Below are 27,791 nucleotides of genomic sequence, written 5' to 3'. Positions count from 1 at the left end.
GAGAATCTGCGTCTCCCAAACCCCTCCTGGCCTCTGCAGCTGATCAACAGAAGGGGAAACATAATTTGGTTTTGGTTTTAATTGAGAGAGCAACATGCAGCAGAATTTCCATTTTGCTACAAATATACCTGTGAAGACATTTCCAGTTTTGTACTCTTAATCCTGTAACAGCACCCATGAGAGCTGTTTCTCTTTCAGACCTCTCCTGTGCTAATGCATAATAAATGCACTTATCACCTAGTAACTACTTTTAAACCTTTTCTTTTTCCAGTATTTGACAACAGCAATGCTCTGGTAGATCCAAATATGCACAAACTAAGCTACTCATTTGTAGGGATGAGTTCAGCATCCTTTTCTGTTTATACAATCCTTTAACAGATGCCTCCCTAATACTGAGTGTGATCAGCTGAGAAATATTCAGCAATAAATAATACTAGCAAAAAAATTTTCTTTAAGCATTATCCTGACATGCTCATGCTCAGCTTTTACAACTACTGCCTGAAAATGCACCCATTTTCTTAAATTATTTTCTAATTGTCAGTTTTCTTACTCCCTGCTACGTTCCAAAATTTTCCATCTCCTAAAAATCCTGGCTTCAGGACAGAGCTCAGAATTTCTACAATTAATCGCTTGCCAGTGCAAATGAAAGCAGCATCTATGCTGTTTATTTATTCAGAAATTTAAAGTCTCTCATATATAATGCTTGGGATTGCGGTATTCAGATGCGATAGGGCCATGGAAACAAATGGGGATGCACATGGTTCTGGCAGCAATTCCCAAAGTGCTCAGTGCCAGAAAAAGGCACAAGAAGATATAAGAGGGTTAAACTAAGCATTGCCAACTACAAAGTCCTCATACACGTAGCCACAAGCAGTTACTCCGCGTGCTGTGGTCTAGGTACACTTGCCATCAGAGTGTAGTGTTGTGTTCCTACCTGTCAGAAATATCCAAAGTTCTCCAGAAACTTACAGTGGCAGATACCCACACACAGAGCTGGTCTCTGGTCTCCTACTGTCAGGACAGGGATGCATGCCAGGTTTTTCACTCATAACTTCATCCTAATTAGTCCAGTTCTACAGAAGAGAAACGTCAAGTGAAATCTCCACTTAAAAAGGAATCAATTTTCCCCTCTGGACTGTTTTGCCATATAAAAAGATGACTACAGGGTTAGACGCAGACTAAGGTGTGAAGTAGTTAACTTTGTATTTGGCCATCAAGATGAAGGATTGGGACCCTCTGCGTGGGGCCCACCCCTTCCATTCCATGCTTACTACTCAAAGGGCTGTTAGCTATCCTTTTTCCAGCTGAAAAGCTGGACTCAGCTCTCTGCAAAATGCAATTCTACAGAATTGAAGCAAAATTAGTTCCTCAGAGCATATTTTGCTATTTCTTATTTTTATTGGCATTTCTAGTCATGGAATATGATCTTAGTTTGGTAGGTACTGTACAAAATAAGCCGACAAGAAAAATAGGCACTCCTGACCACTCTAGAGATGCAAACTGTCTGTCTTCAATAGCTAGGAAAGAAATTTGGGCACCTAAATTAGGCACCTCAAGTTACACAAGATAGGGGCCATTGACAGATCTAGGTGAAGCAAGGTTTTAAGAGAGAAATATCTTTGAACAGAGGAAGGGATATATCTGTGGGGAGAGCCCTAAATAACCAAGCTTTCAGGCCAACAAACATCTGAAAATGAGCAGAAAACTTCAAGATTAGAAAACTTCAAGATTAGAAAACTGTCTTTCAGACCAATGATGTTAATCCACAAGAGAATTCAAAAGAAATATGTAGGTGGCACCACTGAAGCTGGAGAAACTGAGAGATAATAAGGACCAATTGCTCAATAAAATCTTATTTTCTCCCTATCTTTTTATATTGTATTAGACTGTTTTAAACTTTAGTTCCCATGCTCATCTTTTGAAGTTAGGCTGTAGCTCTCCTCTCAGGATGAAGGCTGGAAAGTCAGACACAGAGAGGTTGTTTTTGGAGAAATACTCTTCATCTGATAATGGTGGTGTTCATTAATTTAGTTCATTCTGGGTTATAGTAGTTCTTAGGTTTCACATCACATCTATGCTAGTATTTAGATGACTATAGTGTGAGTTCTTCTCTCTCCTCTGGTTCGGCAGTTATAAAATAAACCAAAGGAAGGGAAAGAACATAAAGAAATAACAAAACAGCACTGCTCAGCTGATGGGTAGTGATCATAGTACGCCAGAGACCCAGTTGTCAAGGTTTTTGTTAGTGTAATAACAAAGAGGAGTGCTAAGGAGTTTGAAGAAAAGAGAAGACCACTGACTTGAGGGAAAACATACATTACAGAAGAGTCCTTGGAGAAAGCATAAAGATGCTTGCTTGAAAAAGGAGTTGCACTGGAAGCTCACACAAGTGATTTCCAATTCAGAAATGAGAAACCTACAGGGAGACTCAGAATCCACCATAAAAAGCCTTGAAAGCCAAGACAACTGGTTTTGGGTGTGGTTTTTTTTTTTTTTAAACCCAGTAGGATTTTCAATGGAACTAAATGCAGAAAGGGTGCTTTATAGAGGTCCCGGAAAATAACACTGAAAACTCCTGAACCAATGGACTGGAGGTCGTATGGGTAAACAGTAGACATGCTACAGAAAGGAAATTGGGAAAACTTCAATAGACACAGCAACAGAATGCCACAGAAAGAAAATTCGGAGGATGAAGTCAACTACTGTAGGTTTTATGTTGACCTAAATGAGTGGTCAGACATGAACAGACAGCAGAGGAAAACACACAAAGTTTATTTCAGATGAATGAAGTTCAGTTCAGTTTAAGAGAAGCAAAATTGCAAGTTGTCTCTGTGGAACCAATTTGTTTGGATTTAAGAATAGTCATGGATAAGCTACAGATAGAAAAGACCATGGTCTTGGATGTAGGGTGGCCCACAAAAATTTCAGAATGAGTCTGGAAAATTCTCCAAAAGAATAGAGAGATAAGAGAGAGAGCAAGCAAAGACAGTCAAAGAACGGCACAGCACCACAGCAGGACATGCGTCAGTGACATCTGAGGTTGTTACAGTGACTGGCAGGCATATGCAGACTGACCTTTGAACAGAAGTTATGAGTAACTTGGATGGCATTTCAGTGAGAGCAAAAAGGGTGAGGTACGTTCTGGAGCACGTAAGATGAAAAAGGAGAAGACGAACTCAGACAAACTTTCCTGAAAACTTTGGAGACAAAGGGAATACAGCCATAGTTGGATTGCTTAGTTGCTGGATGAATACATGTCCATGTAGATCCATTTCTTGATATGTAGGCCGACTCAAATTTTGACTTATGTATTCAGCTGAATAAAGCCCAGCTCTGCAGAAAATAACTTTTACAGGTGTTTTACTCAAGATAAAACCTGTGAAAACTCTCCAGAAAGTCAAAGTAAGATCAGACTTTAATATATGCTCAGGAGTGTTGGTGAGGGAGAACAACCTACCTTGAATTCTGAGAAAATGAGGTAGCAGGAAAAGAGTTTTATATTTCATTTTTAAAGCTATGCACAGAATCTTCTTCGTGTTCTGTTAACAGTCACAGACCAGTTATTATACCTCCAAAACACACTGACCTCCTCAGCCAACCCAGATAGCTATTAGCCTCTTGATATAGCCTGAAAGTAACACCACACTGCATTTGCAGTGCTTTCTGGTCAGGATTCTAATTTTTTACACTGCTGTAATTTTTTTTAAGCCCCATATATGGAAGCAAAGATACACAGGATTGCAGGAAAGAAAAATAAACAGCCAGACCACCCACAATAATAAAAGGCGAGGGCAGTAGGTGCACTTGTACCCCCAGGCATCTGTCAGCTCCAAATCATGGACTGTGCAGGAGACAGTAATTGGAAAATAGATGAATTGCACCTTCAGCTGTGGGACTGAACGTATCAAGTTCTTAGGGGTAGTTGTGAACCTTATTACTCGTAGAGCTGACACAGAACATCTCAGCTGCCCAAGAAGCATCACCTCCAGAGGCAGAGGGGAGCCAGGGAACAGTGTCTGGGTTGATAATTAGCTTGCTAACCAACAGCTGCATAGTGTAGCTGATCCTCTTGTGAATTAAGATGTACTGGAGTACTGTCCCAGCATTTTTATATGCTCTTCCTTTTTTGCTTCCTATCCCTATCTTAGCCACCGTCAAATTGCTGAATCATGGTACAGATCCAGTCTCCCAAAAGTCTGTCTTTGTTCTGTTTTTATTTCAGTGTCTTTTCATTGGGCTACTCCATGGTCAGAAATGTTCACAACAAAGATATATCAACTTCCATATGTTAAATAATTTTATGTGGTGTGATCAGTGTATCTGCCACAAGAATGGCAATTCTGATGACAATTCTGTGGGTATATCAGGATAATTAGTTAATTCAGGAGGTTTTTTGGCCCACCAAAATAAATCTTCATACTGTCGCTACTGTTGTAAACAAATTAAGAATGTCCATGTTTAGTTATTAATGATTCGTTCTAGCACAGAATCATAAATTGTTACTACCCCTTTCTTTCACGGAGGAATCACCTTAACAAAACTTTGCTATGGTCTATTCATAAGTAGTTTAAACAATATTTTACTATTACAGTATTTTCGTGAGGGTAAAAGTGCCATCCCCAGTGTCCAGGGAAAACAAATGGGCTCAGCAGTTGCAAGCACATTTCCACTGGCAGTGCAAGTAGGATCACAAGAAAATCCAAATCTCAAGACCAAATTCCTTTTGATGCTGTGTGCAAGTTGAAAAGGAAATACTATGAGCCTATGAGCAGTTTCTCTTAATGCAACATCTATAAGCATTATTTCACCTGACAGTCATTCACAAGTTTTCTACCAACTAAATATTTTGCAGATAGAGTTAAATAGGCAGAGGTTTCAAACACATTTGGATTTTGCCTGGGAAAGGAATTTTCCACTCTGTACTACTTAGAAAAATGAAGACGCTGTAGGCTATGGTATCATGTTCAGAGGAACAAGGTGGGTAGGATAGGGCATTAGGCACTATTATACTCCAGGGAAGAAAGAGCAGACAGGGGCACAAAAGAAGCGCTTCATTATATTTTAAATGGGAATAGTTCCAAGGATAGGAAAGCCTGTGGTGCTTGTAAAGGATTAAACAGGGTAATGTGCTTTTTAAAAAGACATAAAGAGGTATGTAATGTGATATGTTTAAGCCTAAATGATTTTTCTTGGAGTCCTCAATGAATGTTTAAGCAGGCATGACTTGGGCCTCTGTAAATCCTCTCTGAATAAATAACTTCTGCAAAAATAGAGTTTCCTTAGACAGAATGAGATGCATATTTCATAACCTATGCAAAAAAAGGAAAATCAATTTGAGACACATGAAACACTTAAGAATAATAAAGAAAATGGGAAGATAAAAGTGAATAATCCAAGCTTATATAAAAATACAGCTACTTCCCCAACCATTTTGATTTGACAGTGAAGGAAGACAACTGAATGAATGCTTCCCTACCTTAAACTCAGACCTTCAACCGCTTTTTGCTGGTTTTTGAGAAAGGAAGAGACAACAAATGAAAGAAAATACCTAAAGCACCTGTGCTTTTCAGGCTGTTTCTTTACTCTGCTCTGTCTTCAGGGTAAATCTACTCAGCTGCTCTCTAACCGGACCTGATGGTACATATAGCTGTTCATCATGGATGGAACAGGAGCACACACGGTGAGACATGTGCACCTGATTTATGAGAATAACAGGACCAGTAAATACCAAAATCTGAAAACTTACAGTGGCATGATCTTCCCATCCTATTCCTCTTGCCTGTCCTGCTCTCCTGCTAGGAAACACAGGTCAAAGCAGTAGATTGCCTGATGCGAAGTGGGACTATGCAATCATTGTCATTTGGCTGTACTGTATTTTCACTCACATGGGTACCATTCCCCATGAAGTCACTGGTACAGCAAGCACGCATTCCTGCTGAGTGAGAGGGGTGATGTGTTGAGTAAATCAGTGGTTGATCCCTCTCCCCTTCCCCCTGTTTATATATACATTAATACAATAGTGCCAGCTCCTCTGGAATTGTCAGAATAAAAGCAAGACAAAACTAAAGAACTATTATGCTTTAACAAAAAATTTTGGGGAAGGCTCTGCTGTGAAAGCTACTTGTAAACCCCATTTAACCTCTGAGATGGTGCAGCAGGGAGTGCTGTTAAAGCTGAGCATGTCCACTGCACTCAGACATCCTTTCAGGACACATCTTTTCCATGGTGGTCCCTCCTATCACAGTACATTCATGGTCATTAGTCAGCTGAGTGGAAATCCCTTTCCCTGTACCCATTTGGAAGCACTCTGTAAGTCTCTGCTCTCTCACTTGGCACTCCAGGAACATGTGCCAAGGTAATGGTACCACAGAGCTTGGACAAACTGCTGTTCAGTCATGCTTTAGGAAGGTAGAAACAAAATGAAACACAGAGGAAGACCAGTTGGTTTAGTTTGTCCAGAGTTATATTTAGCTTAATAGCTGTGATGTGGCCAGTTAAATTCATTAAAGACCCTGAAGAATATCATGAAGCATAGATATAGGCCTAGGAGGCCCATGAATTTCTTTCCTCTGAAATGTTTTCATTTTTTGAAGTGTGTTACAGAGATTATAATCTCTGCCTCTTATCAGCTACCTTTTAAAATATTAGTTTTCTTTGCCTAAGATTAGCTTTTAACATCACTTTCTTCATCCAGCTTTCTTCCTGAGCAGGCCAAATACAATCTCCCCAAAGCTTCTGTGTGAGCAGCAGCTGGCAAATAATCTTTTTCTGTGTCATGTCTTCCTGTAAACTGAAGGAAGGGGAGAAAATGCACACGTAGGTAAATGTGTATGTTCACTAGAATCAGGCCTAAGATGTCTGATTTTTTTGAACTGGAGGGTGGTTGGCTTCTTCACATGGCACAACTTAGTTTTTCAACATCATCACTTGCAGGTGCTTATTCCTGGGGAGCAGAAATCATGGGAAATTAAAGAACTTAGATATTTCTGGGTTTGTAGGTCTTAAGATAGCAAATGCTATATTTCCAGGAACAAGAAATCAAAGACTGTAATCTGGAATTACCTGCCAGCATGCTACACCATTTGTTTGGGTTTTTATCAGCTAAAAGCCTTTAGTCAGCACAGCTCTGTTTGATGTACTCTGTTTTTTGATTCTTCTGAAACCCTTTGTATAACTTGGGAAGGCAAACCAAAAGGAGGGTAGTTTTTTAAAATATATATATATATACAAAAGTCAAACCCTAGCTTTATCAGCCCCTTACAAACCAAGCTAAAATATGTTTTCTCAAAAAAAGCAATTTCCTCTAGCCTATAAATCTTCAGACTTTTTTTCTTGCTCTTTCAGCTCATGACTTTATCTAAAGGGGTTTCAAAAGTGCAGTTCCCCAGGGCCTCTCTTGCCTCTTCTTTTAAGCTGTTTAGTCCTCCAGAGGAGAAAATATGATCCTGGTTATCCAGAGGTTGGATCGGTGATTTTAGAACTCCAAAGAATCTTTGTTATTTTGTAGTTCTTTTATTATCAAGAGATCACCAGTGATTACATCATTCTTTTTAACACACTTTTTTCTCTTGTCTGTGTTCAGTGTGAAAATATCAGAAATTACAGGTTTTCCTGGCAAATGGATTTTGATGGAGACAAAAGGCAGAGTTTTTCTGGATTTTTAGAAGTCTCTAAATCAAGCTTATAAGAAGTAAGCACACAATTCATAGATATTTTGTCTAATCAATTTTCCCATTTTGAAGTTCAAAATAAAGTTAACAAAATATGATAATTTTTGATTTGATTTAAAAATCTGAATATAAAGATAAAATGGTAGGCAAAAAGTTTGTATACAGTCACTCATTATACTGAATATTCACTCTTATAATGAATCCTTTCATGGACTAGTGTTTCTATAAAAGCTGTAGCTGTCAAACAAAAATTGGGAAGGAGTTACTGAATTCACAAACATGTTTACAAAAATTGATTCCTACTCTCAAAGCCCACCACAGAAAGTGGCTGTGAGACTGTTCTTTAAAGCCAGATCATCTTTTTCTGCCTTCCTCTCTCAAAACAAACATGATTCATAGCTACAACTGAAAGCCAAGATTTTCAGCATCAAGAGTCTACAAAAATAAGATAATTAGTGTTCTAAGACCAGTGATCCTATTCCCATTTTGCATCCTGATAAATGCACTCATCTCCTATAAATACACCTATAAGTCCTTTTTTCGGCAAACAGTTGAGGTACTTACATTTTAAAATGCTGTTAAAAACAAGCTACACAGCTGAGAAGTCCCAATGCTCTGTGCTGATGCAAAGGACTTGCAGAAATAGGTACCAGGCACGATCTTTAGCTGGGTGCAAATGCATCTCTTATATTTAAAAGCAACAACTAAACAAATGTGGAGTCACACAGAGCATCTCCAATGGGAAGCAAAATGTAAGCATACCTTTTGAATACCTGCGGTCGACTCCACGACGTTGTTCTCTGAGCCATTACTTCTGTTAATCATCCTCCACATTTGGGAATACATGCCATCCCTCTCAAAAGGATTCATCCCTTTCACTCGGACGTGCTCATAGACTGCAGAGTCCAAGACAGTGCCATAAGGAATATCCGTCTGCCTCGAGAGATCCTGGAGAGACCTTAATTGTTGGTGAAGAAAAGAGACACAGGAGACTTGAAGCCACATTTTCAAGAGGAAGGAGCTGCAGGCAAGCAAAGGGCAATACATAGGAAGATAGCTGTCAAGACACCTTCTTTAGTTTTTTTTTTTAATTATTTTTCCTTTTCTTTTTTCTTGAAAGGTAAAGTGAGACTGAAAAAGGGGTGGAAAAAGTGAAAATGGATGGAAAGAGAAGAACAGAAAGAGTAAGAGGATCCTGTCAAATGCCAAGATCCTTTTGGCAGGGGCAAAGGAGAGAAAGGGAGCATTGCAGTTTCTCCAGCTGTATGCAGGAAGTTCAACAGAAGCTGGGTAACAGCCTACATGAGTACAGTGCAAACACAGACTCTGCTGCTGGGGAGCTGGAGTGTTGGCACTAGAACTCACCAAATCTAGCCCAAAGCACCTGTGCTGAGTAACTCTATGTGCTACTGGGTTACACCACGAAAGGCAGTTTTGTCGTGGTATTCCTGCACTGAACTGTGCATCCATCACATAGGTCACATCCTACATTATTTTCAGCAATTAGATTTCTGTTGTGGTTTCACAAACTGATTTTTCATCAAAGTTCATGTTATTTAGTCTAATAAATATGTTCTGCTTTACATGTTATCTAGTTTTACCATTCCTTGTAAACAAGAAAAATAATACAGTCTCTAAAGGATCACAACTGCAGTATTTTCAACCCTGATTTGGACTTAAAAAATGTATATTATAACCCTTTAAAGTCTCCTTACCTCTTGGCCTTTATTTTCCTGTCCTGTGGAATTCCTCTTCCATACCTTTGATTCTTTAATGGCATTCATTAAAGTTTCAAAATAACTACTGCCATATGTCTCCTGCCTAAAACCCATTAAAGCTTTCCCAGCACAAATTAACGGTATAAACTGCACAAATCTAGGGGTTGACACATAAGGACAAATCAAGGGGTAGAACACCATGTTAAAGAAGGCAATAGCAAACTGTAAAAGCTCATTGCAGACACAGAAAAGCAAACACAAATGTAGGAAACTCATCAAATTCCAAGTTGTGTTTCTGAAACATGTAAACATGGTCGCTAGTGAAAATGGCCCTGCAGGTGGAAAAAAAGGAATTATTGGGTGTTCTGGGGTTGGCACTGAAGAAAACAATAACCAAATCTCAAAAGATATTTATGTCTCTGAACAAAACAGAAAGCAGGAGAAGAAGAAATCAATAGAGCTCAATGGCAAGGGTTCAGAAGTTAGATAAGTAAAAAAGAAATCCTTTGAAATTCAGACATATGGTCTTAGAAAAACACTGAACAAGAACTAAATTCTAATCAGATAACATAGAGTAACTACAAGGAAGGGATAAATTTAATTTTGATGAGTAAATAACCAACAGTATTAACCCCCCGAAAATCTTCTCCTCTTTCTCCAACAGGATGACATTCCTCTTCAACAGCCATCCTGCAAACAATCAGGACACATATGGAATCATCAAAGATGAGATGGCAGTTGTAATGTGAATTTCCTGAAAGCAACTGTATTGGCCTTCTACTAGAGGACCAAGACATGCCTTTTTCTAGGAGGAAAAATATGAGACTTTAGTAGACTAAGGCATCAGGAAAATAAGTACTGCGGTTAATTTGTAATTGAAAAGTAAAAAATAAATTATCAAGTCCAGATAAACACCTATGAGTTCTGAAAGATTAAATATGAAATGGCTGAGCTGTTAGTAAAAATAGGAAACCTTGTTACAGCTGTGAGCGAAAGGGAAGCAGTAAATATTTTAAAAAGTGGCAATCAGGGGAATTGTGAAAGTAAACTACTTAGGTGATATTTTAGGTGATAAATTTAATAAATATAGTGAAATAAGTTTTGATACAATTTTAAAGATCAGTCCTGAAGCTTAGACATAGCCACCAGGCAGGTTTCTCCAGGGAAAGAAATTCAATCATCTATTACACTTTGAAATTACTAAAAAACCCCAAGAATTTCAAAAGGGCCTTCATCTCATCAGACAATATACAGATGGTGGAAGATGCTGGATAGTCTTCAAACGAGGAATTTAGAAACACTTCCTGGAAACTCTGGGTAGCATTAGAAATACTCAGCCAGAGTGGATGTGCTTGAGGGATTTCAAGGGTAACAAGAACAGCTTTTGCAGAACTAAAAGCCTAAACAAGGAAAGTGTGAAGCTGTTGATGGGGACAGCAGACACAGCTAAAGCTGAGGTGCTCAGTGCTTGCATTGCCTCACTCTTCCTCAGCAAGGTCCCCCAGCAAGGTCTCTGGGAATAGAGGCAGGGTTCAAGGGGGCAATGAACAACCAGCAGGAAGTGGTCAGGTAAATCCCAACCAGACAAGGCATGGATTGACTGGGATCACCACACCCACAGAAGCCTATGGGACCTGGCAGGCTGCATCAAAGTGTGCTGAGAGAGCTGGCCAATGTCCTTGCAGGGCCAGCTGCTTTGATTTTTGAAAGGTGAAGGAGATCCTTGGCTACTAGAGAAAGAAAATGTCCAGACTATATTCAAAAAGATGAAAGAGATGATTCATGGAATTATAGCTGGTCATCCAACATCATGGAGTAAGTCTCTTTAGGCCACATTTCTGAGCATATGAAGGAGAAGCAGCTGACTGGCCACGGTCTACATGGATTTACCAAAGCTAAGTCATGCCTGACCAACTTGGCTGCCTTCTACAGTAAAATTACTTTGTGGACAAGATGAGAAAAACACACATAGTTTACCTCAGCTTTATCAGGGCATTCAGTACTGGCTCCCAGTACTGAATCTAAATTCTTGAATATTCTTGAATCTAAATTAGGTCATTAGGTATGTCTGGGTGGGAAAACGGTTAAATTCCTGATTGGATAGTCACACTCACAGGGTAGCTCACATGGAGGCTGCTAACAGGTACCACAGAGGTCTAACCTGGGACATGTCTTTACCAATAACCTGGAGGAGGTAAGCAAGGACCCTCTTGTCAATTTTGCTGATGACATGACATTGAGGGACCAGCTGACTGCTCAAGAACAGGCTGCTGTTCAGATGGACCTAGAAAGGCTGGGGGAATGGGGTGTGAAATTCATCAAGGACAAATGCAAAGCCCTGCACCTAGGGGTGAATAACTCCCTGTAACAACCCAGGCTGGGGCACAGCTCTGCAGAAAGGCACCCCCATAGGCAGCAGTGGGCCTTGGTAAGAGCTTCGTTCTATTTTACCATTAGGCAAATTGTTGTGCAGAGTAGTGTATTACTGTTGTGTTGACTGTCTATCTGTCAAAAGCATCACTGATGAAAGGCACTAGATAAATAGAACATACATCCATTCTGTGTTACTGCTGCTGCTGCTGCCAATACACTCCTCTATCTGGCAGTGCTCAGAAGTGCAATGAACTGTCGCAGGATGCAAAATGTAATGTCCTGTGATTGTCGTGTTATTTGTCATACTAGAAAAGTATACAAAAAGTATTTATTGAGTCTCCAATTTCCAGTGACAACACCTACCAAAACTGCAATCATTACTTTACAAGTCTATGTATAGCCATATAATTTCTAGTATAATAAGCAACAGAGAATTTTTTGGATATATTATTGCTACGTGGTAAATAATTGATATGTGTAGCTGCTGCCACAAACCAGTATGGTTACAAACAGCACAAAAGAAAACCAGCTCCTCTGTATATTTTGTGGCTATAAAAGCAACTCTGCTATTTTCAGAAATGCAAACCAGCACAAGACATCAGCTGTCAGTCTTGAAGTGTACTACAGTCAGATATGGGAAACATATTGCAAACAGGCTGAGAAGCAAGAAAGAATGCTATCACACACAAAGGCACCACCAGCAGGGAAATAACAAGGAGAAGAATTATGTCAATGCCTTCAGGAAGGCATGTTGTAGTTGCCAAGCCTGGCATTAACTACAGTCTGCAGTTTCTCATGGTTAGATGTGCTATCCTAAAACACCGGATGCCTCTCAGCTGCCCTACTCTGCATCTTTACACAGTTGCAGGTGAAGCTCCATGCTGAGAAAATGATGGCAGGAGGACAAAAGCAAGACAACTATAAATGTAAACTCTATGGATGTGCTAAACACTGTTGTTGGTAGTAAACCTCAAGTTTTGGTTCACCTGACCATACACTGAGGAACAAGAAGTTTCAGAACCTTTGACATGTATATATGTATATTCTGCTGCATAAGCAAGCTGCAAAAGCAGTAAAGATCTATCACATCAGTGGCTCCCTCCCCTCACACAAACATGTAAAATGGGATCATAATATATATGACCTCCTTCAGATGCTGTTTTTTTTATAACCTGCAACTCTGCAGACTACTGGCGTGACATTCAGAACCTAGAAGCTATTGTACAGCAAAACAAAGAGAAATGACAAACTTTGACAGAACTAACAGAATTATTAAACCATCGAGGTTCCTTTACCGAAGAAAGAACTTTTATAGCTACTTTGCCTCCAGCCTGGTTTTATAAGTTACACATTGTTTGGAGTACCTCTATTCCTGTATTAAACAATTCATTCTCTTTTCAGACAAATGCATTTAGTGCATACACAAATCCTCAGCCTCACTATGTCACCCAATCTCACCACACAGCTGCCATACCAGATCTCAAAATAAGGAAAAAGTATTTGTCAAGCTGATTAATTCCTAGGGTACAGGGTATCGTTTGATGCCCAAATTCTGATACTGTTATCCCCACTGAAAGTTAGTTTTGTGATAGTTCTCCGTTGAGCTACCCGCAAAGCAAAACATACAACTAGTGCGAGTAAGAAAATTATAGTCCAACATTTTAAAACTTTTATCTCCTTGAATTTCTAATTTTGAAGCAATAAGGTGGCAGCCACTGATCTCTCCTCTGTGGTGAGCAGTGATAGGACCCAAGGGAATGGCCTGAAGTTGTGTCAGGGGAGGTTTAGGTTGGACACTAGGAAAGAGTTTTTCACCCAGAGGGTTGTTGGGCACTGGAACAGGCTCCCCAGGGAAGTGGTCACAGCACGAAGCCTGACAGAGTTCAATGACTGTCTGGATGATAATCTCGGGCACATGGTATGAATCTTAAGAACGGTCCTGTGAAGGGCTAAGGGTTGGACTCGATGATCTTTGTGGGTCCCTTCCAGCTCAGTATATTCTGTGATTCTGTGAATGATGAAAAAAACATAAAAAAGCAGATATACTTGAAAAAAAAGGTTATAAAATAAAATACCTTTAACTGAGTTTGTATAAAGACAAATTCTACTTCTAGGGAAGTGACCACACAGTCAGATCATAGTTCAGTTTATTTTTGGCTATCATTCATGCAGCATTTTGGGGAAAAATGTTATTTGTGGTCTTAATGGTATGTTTTTTTATCACTGCAACTACTGGGATAATGCAAATATTATTGCAATATCAATATTATCTCAAATTAACTAAGCTAATAGGACTATTCTGAGGATGATTTGAGTAATTTGAGGATGAATTATTAACAGATACATGTATTTTCCAGCATTTGTTGATCTTGTTTAGTATTCTGCACCTTAATTAGGCAGCAGTTTTCAGATCACTTTCATTTTATGGCTTAGAAAAAATTAATTATTTTGTAATTAAAAAAATTATCTCTGTTTCCAGCTAGAAGAGAAACATAGTAGGATTGGGATATGTTTCTTTCTCCAAAGCACACTCTCTTCTGTAAATTCAAATCCTAGACTCAGAATTGGTAACGTTCACATATGTCAGCCAAAAGCCTTAAAAAAATACACAAAAAATGTTGAAAAGCTAAAGGTCAGCTCCATAAAGAAATAACCAAATTTCTTTTTAGATGATTAAACACCACTGAGATCAGATACTTGGGCATCAACGTATCTTTGTAGATCTGGGTTATAGATCAATTTAGGCTAGCTGTGTTAGACTTCACTGTTGCACAGAGCTGTGTCTAAGAAGTAGTCACTAAATTTTAGGCAAAACATAACTGATGTCATGGCTTACACTGAAGTCTTTATTTATGAATAATTCAGATAAAGTTTTCCAGTTATTTTTTTATTTGCTGGTTTTATTGGTTGGTTGGGCTTTTTTCCTAGGACAGTAAGGATTAATTCGCAGGTAGACTTACGCTTAGGGAACAGGGCACATTAAGCCAAGAGATTTAACTGTTGGCAGGGACAGCTGTGGCAGAAAGTAGCAATAGGGCTTGCTAGCCAGGTTGAAGTTCTGGGTGAACCATGCTGAAGGAAAGATTAAAGAACATTCTGTTTTTCAGCATCAGGAAATATCTAATTATTGAGTTCTCATGTAACCCTTGTAGTCAGTTGCACTGAGCTGTTTAAAGCCTTGGGGACATCTTAGCTTCAAGTGAATCATGGTTTAGAAAAATGTCGTGAAAAGAATGACTGGGCAAGAAAGACAGGCTTTACCTCTATTCCTCTGTTATTTGGAGGCAGAGGTCTCACCTATCAAATAAGATATACTAGTTGTAACATGGAGAGCATTATGTGAACTTCTTGTTTTACAGAAGACACAAGATGCAGACTCTTCCCTTAACACGTACAATCTGAAGTCTTAAGCTTCCACACTTTTAGGAGGGGATTAAACTCAAAACCACCTAACATTGGCTTTTCATATGACAAATCGTTTGACTCCTCTGTCAACCCACTCCTCCAACCTTCCTGGAAAATTTCAGTGCCCATGAGAAGGTGGTGACACCCTCCTCTAAGCCAGAAAAAACAGTGCAGTAGTTTGAGTAAAATCAATCTCTGCCCATGGACTCTAATTCTGTCCTAAAGGAATCATAAAACACAATAATGTCAATAGTGGCTCACTGATTAAATTCACAGCATCAGCACCTATGAGAAATAGCTCACGACCTCCAAATTTATTTGGCATTTACCAAGGAAAGCCACTCTTAATTACTATTAATTAATGTTGCATTTGAGACAGTGATCTTAAGATTTAAGGAGAAGAGAAATTATGCTTTGCTTTGCTGCCACAATGTTTTGGCATTTGAAATGCTGAGTGTCTTGATTTAAATGTCATTTGCAATGTGGGTCAAGTGTGAACAAAAGATGCATCCAGGAACTACTTTACAACTTGAGTGCCTCTACTCTTAATATTGTGTATTGGTAGAAAATGAAAAGCTGAGCTCCTGAAGGTATTAAAAGTAGCTGTTAGTCTGGAAAAAGAGATTAATGTCCACTCTTTTCCTTCTAGTTCTTCTAAATCAATTTAAAAACTGTAACGATTTGATTCAAATTGAACACTGAAGCAGGGCACGAATGCCATCAAGTGAGGTTATACAGAAAAGATCTACTTCAAGACTCTCTAGGGAAAGGGTACATTTAACTAGTCCTCCCTAGTGCACTGACTAACAAAATTTTGCATGCTTTGCTTCTCAAAATAGAATTCTGGATACCATGAGGAACTGACTAGGAAGAATGACCCAGCCTTCATACCAGACAAGAAAGGGAAGCTGCAAAAGCTCTGAACACAAACTGGCTTCATATCCAAAAGTTGAAATGCAGTAACTACCAAAAAGTTTCACAGAAATGGAATATGCTGTGGACTGCTTGAATCCTCCTATCTTTGTAAAAGATATCACAAGGACCATACCTTCAACAACACACTGCAATATCTGGTGCTAGCTGGAAATCGGAAATGAAAACCTATTAACTACTTGTTATATCTGTGCAAACCTACTGACTTCAATTTCTTTCATTTTTCTGACTTCTCTGAAGCTGGCTGGATACTACTACAACCAGAATCTCGATTACTTTCTCCAAATGCTCATACTCATTTCCATTCTGGCCTTCAAGGCTCCCCAAGGTACAATTTGAACTGCTAAAAAAAAAAAAAAAGTGGAGCATCAGCTTTTTTCTTTATTGCTTATTCATGTTTTCCACTTTGCAGTAATTCAGCACGGTAAACAAACAGCTTCTCTCTTATGTGCTGGTTTTAGTTCCAATGTTGGCAGTTTTGTAAACTAAAGTTTTACACTCCTGCCATAGTTAGGATAACTTCATTCCCTAATGGATACTTAACACATTTAATTACTCTATTTTTGAGCTGAAAGCGCTGTTGAAAAATGTCTCTGTTCTTTCATTCCAGGAGCTCTCCAGCTGCAACATTTTCTACTGAATAAAACATTTTCAGTGACTTTGCCCATAAATAATACAGCACAAAGACCAATGTAGTCCCAACTGTACATAACAACCTCAGATTTCCACTGAGGGTTTTCTAGTGACATCATAATAAACTGCAAGAAAAAGCTGAAGATGTATTAAATTATAGTTTGGGTATATTTTATTCTTTTTTTTAGACATGATAAGAAAACACAGACATTTTTCAAAGTAATTTGAACATTTTTCTGGACTACTTCAAAATGAGAAGGGGCATGATTTTAAAACAGGATGCAGAGGCATATTTCTTTCTTGTAAGGACAAACTGAATGACTGAATATATCACTATTATTTATTTTGCATGTAAAAATTCTCATGCTTTTTTCTCCACAGTCCTTACTCAAATTTAAAGCTTTTTAAACTTAGAAAAACACCCAAAACCCCAACTTCCCTCAAAACCTCTTGCTCAGTGTCGACAAACATTGACACAGAATATCATTTTACTCCTCTATACATTTTGAAGGGATTGTAATTGAAACTACGGAGTCAAACAGTTGGGTTGTGTCAAAGTCCCCTGCAGCATTCCATGATCTCAAAGTCTGTTATTCAGAACAAAAAAGAAAATGATAACTTGTTTTCATTGTTTAATAATTTGCTGATGTGATTTTAGACTCATTTACATACCTCTGTCTTAGAGTATTTAGCCCTCTAATAGAGGAAAGTGTTGGGGTTGTTATCCCAGAAAGGAAGGGTAATGAAACAGCCATAGCAAATTTCCAGTTAGGAATGAATAAGGACTGATAAAGTCTGGGCGACTTGGGCCAAGGGACACTCAATAAGCAGGGAGAAAGGGTTCATGAAGTGCAAGAGGATGCTCCTAATGGGGAGAGTCAGGAGACAACCAGGCACTCAAAGTTAGGGACTGCTTCTGCTCTTGGTTCTGAACTTCATCTTCCAAATGAAACATGCAAATGAAACTTGTCTGCTATTGCAGATGTTTACTTGCCTATGTGCCATGAAAGCCTGGATTGGTTTTAGTATGTAGAAAATCCTCACCTAGAGGAAAAGTGCCTTGGTGTGAGCATGGTGACCAGCTGCCATGCAGTGCTTCTTGATCCTAACCTATGAATTCACAGTAGGCCAAGGCTCCCCCTACCCAGTCTGCAACAGTGACTTGCTGTCTCAAGGGGAATTTCAGAGAGGTTTGGAAAGTAGCTGAATTAGAGGCAGAAAGACCTTAGAGGATGATACACAGAAGTCAGGGACTTGAATCAACAACTGAGAAAACTGAATTTTCCCTAAAGCCACCATTGAGCCTGACTTGAAGGTCAGGTTCTTAGCTTTCTGGAGGAAGAAATACAGCAGAATGTGCCTCTTTTGCAAAGAAGGATATATGGGAAAGGCTAACTTTGTCACTCCAACATACTTTCATGGAGTTGTTGCCTCAAGATTAAAAACCTGCTATGAAGAAATGGCCAGCTGGCCCTTGGAGTGCTTGGCTAGCTAATGCTTCACTGTATTTTCTAGTCTCTGCTTTAAGCCAAGAGTGAGCATTTGAAGGTGGAGGAGGTCACTGGTGCATTGGGAGTGAGGATAACTCAGCATGCAGCTTTCTGAAGGAGAGGAGACTTGTCCTAGTTAGAGCAGCCGGGACCAGTTCATCACTGTGTGGGTGTAACCCAAACCCTGTATTCTATACCCTCTATGTCGTTTCCCAGAAACTGTTAACAATAGACCATTTGCAGCAGCTGCCCAGAGCACACCTGACCCCTCAGGCTATAAGCTGGGTGAGATAGGAGGATGTTCCTGTCCTCACACCAATGACTCAGGTGTGATAACTCCCCTCCAGGGAGTCATTAGCCTAAGGGGTCATGTTTGCTAATGGGCCACCAAGGATTCCAAAAATATCTCACGACTCACAATCACCCATTGTGGAACTCCCTGCCCCGGGGGAGGTACTGGACATTCCCACTCGAACCTGAGAGTATATAATCTTGGGGTTTTGGGACTTCAGGGCCCACTCGTCGGATCCAGAGGAGGACCAGAACTCAACCGGACTGCAACTATCACTCTTGAATGGACTGCGATCACCATCCTCAACCAGACTGCGACCAGCACTCTCACCAACAGGTCCTTCTTTTCCTTTTACTTTGGACTCAGGGGGACCATGTGGGGCTCAGCTCAGAACACCATTCTGTTTGTGCCCCAGGGCGCTGGGTTATACATCTGGGTTTTGAGGGTTAAAACTAATTGTTTGTCTGTATAATTGTATTTATTTGTATTATTTTTATTAAATTGTAATTCTGACTTATAATCTCTTTTGAGTTGGGTTCATTTCTCCTGCTGGTTTACCCTTAAATCAGCACAATACTGGAGTACAAAAGGTCAGAGAGAGGGTAGGAGGCCTAGAAAGATTCCTGTGATATGGAGAGATGGTCTGCAAAAAAGGACTGGAATGTATGACAGAAAGAGAGTTCACTGTAAGAGGGACAGGAAAAGACAAGGACACTCATGTTAGGGAGGCCTCAAGCAAAAGAACCAATAGATAAAAAAGAACAATGTGATCTGCTTGTGTGGTAAGAGAGCACCTGAGAGCAGAAGGAGCAAAGCTAACTAATGAGTGAGTTTTTTATGGTTTGTTAGTGCCAACACATCTTTGCCTTGGCAAGAATAGGTGAATTCAGCTTTGAGCTCTCCACGCATTGAAGAAGCATTGGGTTCTTCCTGACCAAAGTGTCAGAACACAAGTATTGTGGGATACGCCTGAATAGAAAGCATAGCTGGTATACACAGCAACAATTTATACTTTCCCATTTCGAGCACTAATACACTGGTTATCTCAAACTCAATTGCTTCTTTCAAAATACGTATGTGTGCATATATACATATGTATGTGTGCCACAGGGAAAAGTATCTGCTGGAGGCCAAAAATTTTGATCCTGAAAACAACGTGTCTCCAGGGAGACTGACAGTCTATGGTATATTGTTATTTTTCCAGCTTCTCAGGATGATAAAAATTTATTCCTTTTATCACATTTAAGTAGAACATTCATACCCCTCTACATGTATATTTATGTTCGCCCTCCTTTCCCTTGAATCATTCTTTATCAACTTACTGGATGGAGTTCTCAATGCGTGTGATGGTGAGGAAAGCTGCTAGGTTTGCTGTGTAGGAGGAGATGACAATCAAAGCAAAAAGCCACCAAGCTCCCATCATCAGTCGGGTTGCCAGGGTTGTGTATGGAACCTCTCCTCCTGTGGGAAAGAAGGAAAAGCAAGAGTTTTCATTTGACAGAAGGGAAACCCAGATCCTCATTTTTCATGCATTGCTCAGGAGAACTAGACTCCAGGGTCAACAGGGTAAAGCAGTTTACTAAAGTCTGGTGCAGGACTTGGAGCCACACTTTCTATCCAACAAAAGGACTGAAGGAAGCCCACACTGTCAGTTATCATTTCTGTATTTAATCTCTTTTGCTGTTGTGCCTTTAATTGCAATTCATTTGCCAGTCCTGTCCAGTAATGGAAATAGACTTCAAGATCTCAGAACAAAACCAGCAAAAGTAAATTCCTACAATGGTCTTTCCTTAGAGATCTTATCTAGAAACCTTAATTAAGTTTTTCTTTCATTCTGGGGAACATAAAGTTAAAAAACCCCATCAAAACACAATTACTTTTCACAGTTCTCTAGGCAGGCAGATGCTCATGAGAACCATATGTATGCGTACAACTTGCTGCAAGTGAACTTGGACATGCAGGAAAAAAAGTCCCATGTATTGAAGAAAAAAGCAAAAATTGTTTTGTATTCCCATAGTTGCTTTCCTTTAAAATCCTACTGCCATGAAAACAGAACATTAGCAGCAAATAAACCTGCCAGGATAAGCTGCATAGCACCGCTTGTGTGACCAGAGCCCAGTTAGGCAAGCCACGAAAAGCAGCATTTTTTATTCAAATAACTGCCCCAAAACACACAAGTTTGGAGTGTTTACAAGAGCTCTTTCAGTTAAAAACATATGAATCACAGATTTTTAGATGAAGGAAAATTAATTTTTTAAAAAATGAATTTAAAAATTATGCATGCAGCATAAGTTTTGTCACAGCTACAAGTAATTAGGGGAGACAGTGAATACAGCAAACACCCACAGTCAACTGCTCAAGATGTTCACCCTTTTCTTCTCCCTTGACACTCAGCAATTTGAAAAGTTGACATTACTTTTGAGGTAGCTTTCTCAGATGCAAAATGATGGTACAATACCTAGGATTTGCAAAGCAGTCTGTTACTGATTCAGTCCTCTGTAAGAAGTTTTTTTTTTTACTTATGTAATAACTCCTTCATGTTTCCCCAGCAAGTAGGTTTAAAGGGAATACAAATTACAATTATTCCCACTCCACAAACAAATAATTTTCAATTATATACAGAAAATAGATATTTAATAAATGTTATATATGAAGGATCATCTTACTTTTTTATCAGTTTGTCTTACCTACACAAAGCACTGGGAACTCTGCATCACCATTCAGATTTGAAGCTTATGTGCAGTTACTATATGTGAAGTAATAACTGACTCCACTCATTTATACTTTTGGTACTTAAACATTGAAATCCTTTGCCTTTTGAGAATTCCAGCATTGAAAGACAAAATCTATGTTAGATCAGCGCAGTTGGAAATTAATTTTCTTTTATTTCCAAGATGCCATGTAATTGTCTGAAATAAGAATCTACTGATCTGATTGGGAGATATTATTTCAGTATAAGGATTACTGAAGATGAACACTAACTTCAACATCTGAAGATTTGGTTTTCACTGCTGCATAAATTTTAAATTATTTTTAATAGATTATTTCTACTTTACAACAGTTTTTGCAATGTCTTTGGAATACGTAATTTAAAAATGATTTTTTTAATAAAATGAAAAGAGCAGACAGTTATATTCATTTATTAGAAAAGGCTGTTTGTCTTTTTAACTTTCAGGTGCCAATCCCTGCAGATAATCTTTACATTGAATTGAAATGGGTAGCGTGATTAAGAAGAAGCCAAAAATCTCCTGGACATCCTCGCATTTTTGTTTTTCAGCTTAATGAATAAAGCTCTAAATTGCCATATTTTTAAATTGAAAATAAATGTCAGAAAAGAGAGGACCATTGAAACTGACACACCTGCCTTCTGGTTTCCAAGTGAGGATACTGTGCAATAAATGAACATGAAAGCCATTACAGATCCCTAAGCTACAGCATTTCCTACTGTTCATACAGTGTAGCTTTCCCATACATCAGTAAGGTTGTTTCCCCTATTCACTGTTACTTTTTCCTTCTTTCCCCCATGTCAAAAGTAGACTTTAAAACCCATGAATGCCGGTTAGCCCAAGTGCTTTTAGCTCATCCAGGTGTTTGTGTAGTCTTGTTCTGAATTCAGTCATACCTCGTATATCAGAAGTCAATAAACGAAGCTTGAGGCCAAAACTTGTATCTGAGTACATGTACAGCAAACACATATCAAAATAATTCAGCACTCCTCTAAAAATCCTTGCACTGAGTCTTCTTAAACCACCATTTCTAAAGCAGGGCTGACACCACAACTGCATAAGTGCATGACTTGTAAGCTGTACAGGCAGGGTACTTCACCTTTTCCAGTGGAAGAAGGATAAACAAAAATCAAAGGAGATCTTTTACTGCCATGGTATCATTTCTTTGGTATCTATTAGGAGACAATGTGATACAGTCTTGTTCCATTGTACTGTTTGCTAAAACACTTCCTGCAACATGACAATTCACCTTAAGAAATCTCTTCACTCTCCCCAGTTTTGTTTCTGGGGACAAAGTTTCCAAAGTTTTCTTTCAGTCCAAATTTACATGTTTTCTCAGTGCAAAAGAGTACCAATTCACTCATGAGAGCAACAATCACTGTTTTTCCATGAACATTACCATGATAAAGAGCTACAGACCTAACAGACACTATTCTTGACTGTAAATGCAGAAGGGACACGCGTGCAAACCTCCCTGAGCTCTGCTTTCCTATATGTAGTATAATTTTTAGGTGCATCAACATCTTTATGGATGACAACATATTCCAGTTACAAGGGGCTATGCACAGCAAACACAGTGGGGGAGCCAAGAAAATGGAACAAATCTTTGCCTGTTATTTTATTTTGTATCACACCAGCAAAACTTAATAACCCCTAATGGCAAAGGGGACCACTTGGTGCCATGTAAACACACACTGATGACCAGAGTAAAATCTGTTCTATCATACCTCATTCCTATAGCAAAATTCATCAGTGGGAGTTAGTATACTGGCTGTGGTTACACTAAAAACATTACTGTTGTAGCATGCCAAGCAACACTTTAAAGTACTGAGCTCCACTCATGAAACCAGTGGAAATCAAAGAAGACAGTCAGCAGTCCTGGAGTTGCTTTGTCATCTTGAGAGAGAGATCTCAAATGAATACAGAAGCTATATTATTCTTTATCTTGGCCTTTCCAATATACTGGCAGAAGGGTTTAATGCAGCACAAAATGAACCTGTAGATCACCTATGTTGTGGCTACAGCTCTGAGTATAATTCATCTGACACTTGATGTGTGCTAATATCCCTTAAAAAATCTAATCTGCCTTTAAAATTTTCAGATTGCATATGCAGGAAGGAAAAGACACTTTCCAGAGTAAACTGAACTAGAAAAATCAATCTTCTTGGTAGTTTCCTGAAAAAGTTGAATTACTGTAGAAGTCAGAGTGAAAGAAATTACTTTTAGTCCTCCCAGGCTCACCTAATGCAGCTCTCCTTCATCAATCCTAGACTACTTAATGCTGGCCTACTTCAGATGACAGGCTTAGACTGCAACTTATAAATTTTTGTTTATTCCCATTTTTTTCCAAGTGCTTCAAGCTAAATAGAAGGCAAGAAAAATAATGCATTGTCTTGACAATGCAAACAATATAATGCATAATTATGACAGATTTAAATATCAGGAAAAACCCACCTTAGGAGATATAATGTGAACCTATACAACTCCCATACAGATTTTTAATATTTTTAAAATTATTCTCCCTCATTAGCAGTCAGTTTAAAAGTTTCTTCAAGTCAAAAATCACAAGAGAGGATTACAGGCAAGAAGGAGGGATGAAATCATGGGACAAATGGGCAAAATAGGGAAATTGAGGATCACATCCTGGAGATCTTGGTATTTCATAATTCTGGACTAAAACTGAAGAATTCAAAATGCATAGGCTCTTTCTCCAAACATCTTTTTCTCAGGATTTGTCAGTTGTTTGCTTGAAGAAAAACTGTGTTCATCTGCATAGTTCAGAACTGTAACAGTGTTTCAGATGGAAACGATAAAAATTCTCGTTTGTGGACAAAAATAAATGGTGCAATGTTTTTTGAAGCAGTTTCAGCTGCAGTTGGTAAATAAAAGGGTTCAAACCTGGTAGCAGCCATCTTGTTGAAAAGTGATGCAATTCTTGTTACTATTCAATTCAGGCAGTAAACATGCAAGGTAAGTTGTCTCCCTCTGATTTAATATCAGGTTAAGAACTTCATTGTGATTGCACAATACTTATAAATAAAATTCCTTTGCTTAACAGCTCAAAAATACTGTTTTTACTATTATTAAAGCAAATAGCTTGGCAACATAGAGCCCACAATGTTGAGATATTCTCAACAGAATTGATTATGAGAAATGAGCCTTTTGAAGATTAATTATTGAAATGTACTTTATAAACAACTACACATGCAGAGAAAACCCATAAATCACCATTATTCTATGTCCTGGATTTCATAACTAAACTAAATGATGTTTCTGAGGGGAATTGAAAGCTGGACTGGGAGTCTGCTGCAGCTACTCCCAGAGAAGGCTCTATCCTTCCACAGGAAGGACACTACACAAATCATGGCCTCTATTTGTGATAACCACAACTGCCAGGGAAATACCAGGGACTAGATTTTTATTATAGGTAAAACCCAATTTGTCACCAGTACTTACCATCAAGGCTACCTTACTATTCTCACTGTAAGAATGTATCTCAGTTATGAATAACCTTGTCAAATTTCAATCACCTAACCTGCAATATTCTCTGCAAGAGGTCTGGAGTGACCTGAATTTCTGTGTAAGGAGTTTTCCAGATAATTTAGAGAACCATGAAAAACACATTCATTGTGACTGTTTTGTTGAGGAGCTGTAATACTATCAAACTTGAAAGCAAGAATCTTGACTGTGCTTGGAAAAGGAAGGTGAAAAAATAATAGGGTGGGTTATCTGGGGACAAAGTTTGATTTTGCTTTTTCTTACAAAAAATTCTGTCCACATTCAGTGAATTATTGGCCTTTGGTAAAAAAACACAAAGGACTGGGAGTTGGCTGCAATTTAGCCTTCAGCTTGTTAGAACAGTCACATCAATTATGCTGTGCATCTGCAATTTCCATAAATAAAGAAGTGTAGACTTCTGTTGCAAATAGTTTAGATCAATGTACGTCTTCTGTTTTCTTTGTAAAATGGACATTAATAGAGAATGGGTGTAAGGGAAGTAGTTTGCATTAACAAAAAGGCAAAGGCATTTTATATTTCCACTATTTCTTGCTATGAGAAACCAAACCTAAAGTTTGACTGAGCTCTGTTATCTTTACAAAACTCTGCAAAGCAGAGCTCTTCAAAGGCAGAATCTTTCAGGGCATTAGCCATTGCTATTGTTCTGTTAAAAACTTCCTTGATAATATAAAATCTCTCCTGTTTTCAATTGGAAATTTTCAATTCAGTATAGGACAAAAAATACTTTACAGTCAACGAAGCCTATACCTATTTCTACCAGCTGTGAAAGAAATGCAGCTTCAAAGTTGTCAGAAAGTCTCTCATCATGAATTTTTCTTCCTTTCTTTTCATTTTTTTAATCCATATTTTCCCATTCTTCCTTGAACTATGCAGAATGTGTTAATTTCCATAACATTTAAGCTGGCATGTCATAACTTGAGTTTGTAATATTACATTTTGTGCTGAAGTTAACACCCATTGACCACAGCAGGCAGAACGTATTATTCTACAGGAGAATACAATCCCTTGAATTGTAATGCCTTCCAAATAAGCTTGTAAATCAGTGGCTGAATTCCCTATCCTTGCAAATATTGGCAGATTGCAGAGGATTGAGGCTGGGGAAGGAACTGATCATGAGGCAGGGCTGGCAGCCAGATTCTACAAGGTCTGGACAAGTTCGAGAGCCAGGTATTGCTTTTATTCAACCCACCACCTGTTCCTCTTCTAGCATTTTGTTTTTATTAAAATGTAGTGTTGTGTTTTGTTTCTTTTTTAAAATTATATATGAAAATAGACATCCAGATATTTTGTTTCACACATGAAATATTTCTACAGGTCTTAACTTCTTGAAGTGAACTGCATCTAGGTATTATAACTATACTTTGATAATACTCCAGATATATTAGGAATTGCTTTTTGGGTTCCTGGAAGGAGTAGGATTGAAAGGGAAACAATTTTTTTTTTTTTTTTTTTTTACTGAAGTGATTCTAAAAGTTTCCATCAAATCCCAAAGTTCAAGTAATTTTTTTTAATAAAATAGTAAAAGTCATGTGCAGTGGGGATTTGCATTGTCAAGATATTCTCACACATCAGTTTGCTAAAAATAAACGTGAAGTAAATCAGAAAAAAACAATTTCTAAAGAATGAAACAGTTAAAATGAAATATTTAGAAATGATCCTATTTTCTTCTATTTACAAAGAACCAACTTAGTGGAGCCTTTGTAAATTAATGAAAATTTAGATATTCATTAATCTTAAAATATGAAATATTAGATGAACTTTCGATGTCTATCTTCCTAGCAACAATTGATAGAGAAGAAATTTTCATATTCCTACTCCAACAGCAGCAGAGCTCTTCTGAGTTTATAGCTGGCCTATTCTTTTCACTGAACACAAGTCCTTCATATGTCACTGTGCTTAAGGCACAAACCAAACATATCCTAACTCTGTCTATAGTGAAAATCTCCTGTGTATTCTGTTTTTCATTTTCCAGCATTATTCTGTCTCTTCAAGTACTGTGCATTATAAAGCATTTTTCTCTATGCCACTGGTATACTTAACCATAGACATGCTTAATTCCTTTTTCTACAGCCTTCCTCTGCCTTTTCTGGATGATTTTGAGAAGGATTGTTGTTGCACTCATTGAGAAATGCTAATGTTTTGCATAAATATGTAACTTCAATACCAGACTATTTTAATGGTGATATCTTTTGGAACTGTTAAGTGTCTGTTTATATTTGTTAGGTCTTCCAAGTTGTTACATCTGTATTTTAAGATAGAATTAAAACTTGAATTAAAGGTTCAGTTTGATCTTTAGGTATACATTAGACTTTTTTGTCAGCTTTCTAAAACCTGACCAATGCTCCAAGACTCAAATCAACTCACAGATATCCTGAAAGCTACTCACGAAGCTCCCTTAAAATTTTGTTTTTTAAATTTGTCTGAATTTGCTGATTTGAAAATGTCTGATGTCGGTAGCTGCCATTTAACATTCACTACATGGAAAGTATTTAATTTGCTTTTCAAAAATACAGAAGAGATATATTTATTGCCTTTCTGGCATAACTATTTTGAATAGCATCACCTTCACCTAATGCACCAATGCCATTAAGGTTTCTTTAGCTCCTAGTAAAATTTTCAAAACCCTCCTTCCTGTTGTTGTCAGCTTTGACTCACCTCTGTGTACACTAGCTCCCCTTGTCATTTTCTTCTGAAGTCAGTAGCGTCTAACACTTTCGTGCAACATTCCTTTTTCTTTCAATATGCTCTCTATGTGCATCCCAGGTTCTTCAGCATGGGGAGCTTGAAACATACACCACTCAGATTGAATGCCCCTATTATACCTCACATTTTCCATTATGCATTACAGATATGCACTATGAGAGCCAATCATCCTCAACTCCAGTATAATTTCGTGGTCCACAACAGACATTGATTCCCACCTCGTTTTGTGCTCCAGCCATTAGCACACAGTCACAGAAAAAAGCGAAGATAAGTTCTTTCCAATCTCTCAACCTCTGGAATAACTAATGCCATTTTGACATAGTGACACT

General features: G+C 38.4%; 1 protein-coding gene across 4 annotated transcripts in view; it reads right to left on the bottom strand.

Annotated features, from left to right (window-relative positions):
- The window catches only part of GRID2 (glutamate ionotropic receptor delta type subunit 2), a 695,953-nt gene that overhangs the window by 85,495 nt on the left and 582,667 nt on the right, over positions 1–27,791 (bottom strand). For all 4 annotated transcript variants that reach the window (XR_010430019.1, XR_010430018.1, XM_064651918.1 and 1 more), the window contains exons 12-13: positions 19,837–19,975; positions 8,433–8,628 (exon numbers count right to left, since the gene is read on the bottom strand). Coding sequence is in view for 2 of the 4 variants with exons in the window: in XM_064651918.1 (XP_064507988.1) it covers positions 8,433–8,628; positions 19,837–19,975 (335 nt within the window). In the remaining 2 variants the exon portion in view is untranslated. The remainder of the gene's footprint in view (positions 1–8,432; positions 8,629–19,836; positions 19,976–27,791) is intronic.

Source organism: Pseudopipra pipra, chromosome 4 (genome assembly GCF_036250125.1).
Source record: "Pseudopipra pipra isolate bDixPip1 chromosome 4, bDixPip1.hap1, whole genome shotgun sequence".
Lineage (NCBI taxonomy): Eukaryota > Metazoa > Chordata > Aves > Passeriformes > Pipridae > Pseudopipra > Pseudopipra pipra.
Note: the sequence above shows the minus strand (reverse complement) of the source record. Positions and strands in the feature narration are given on the sequence as shown.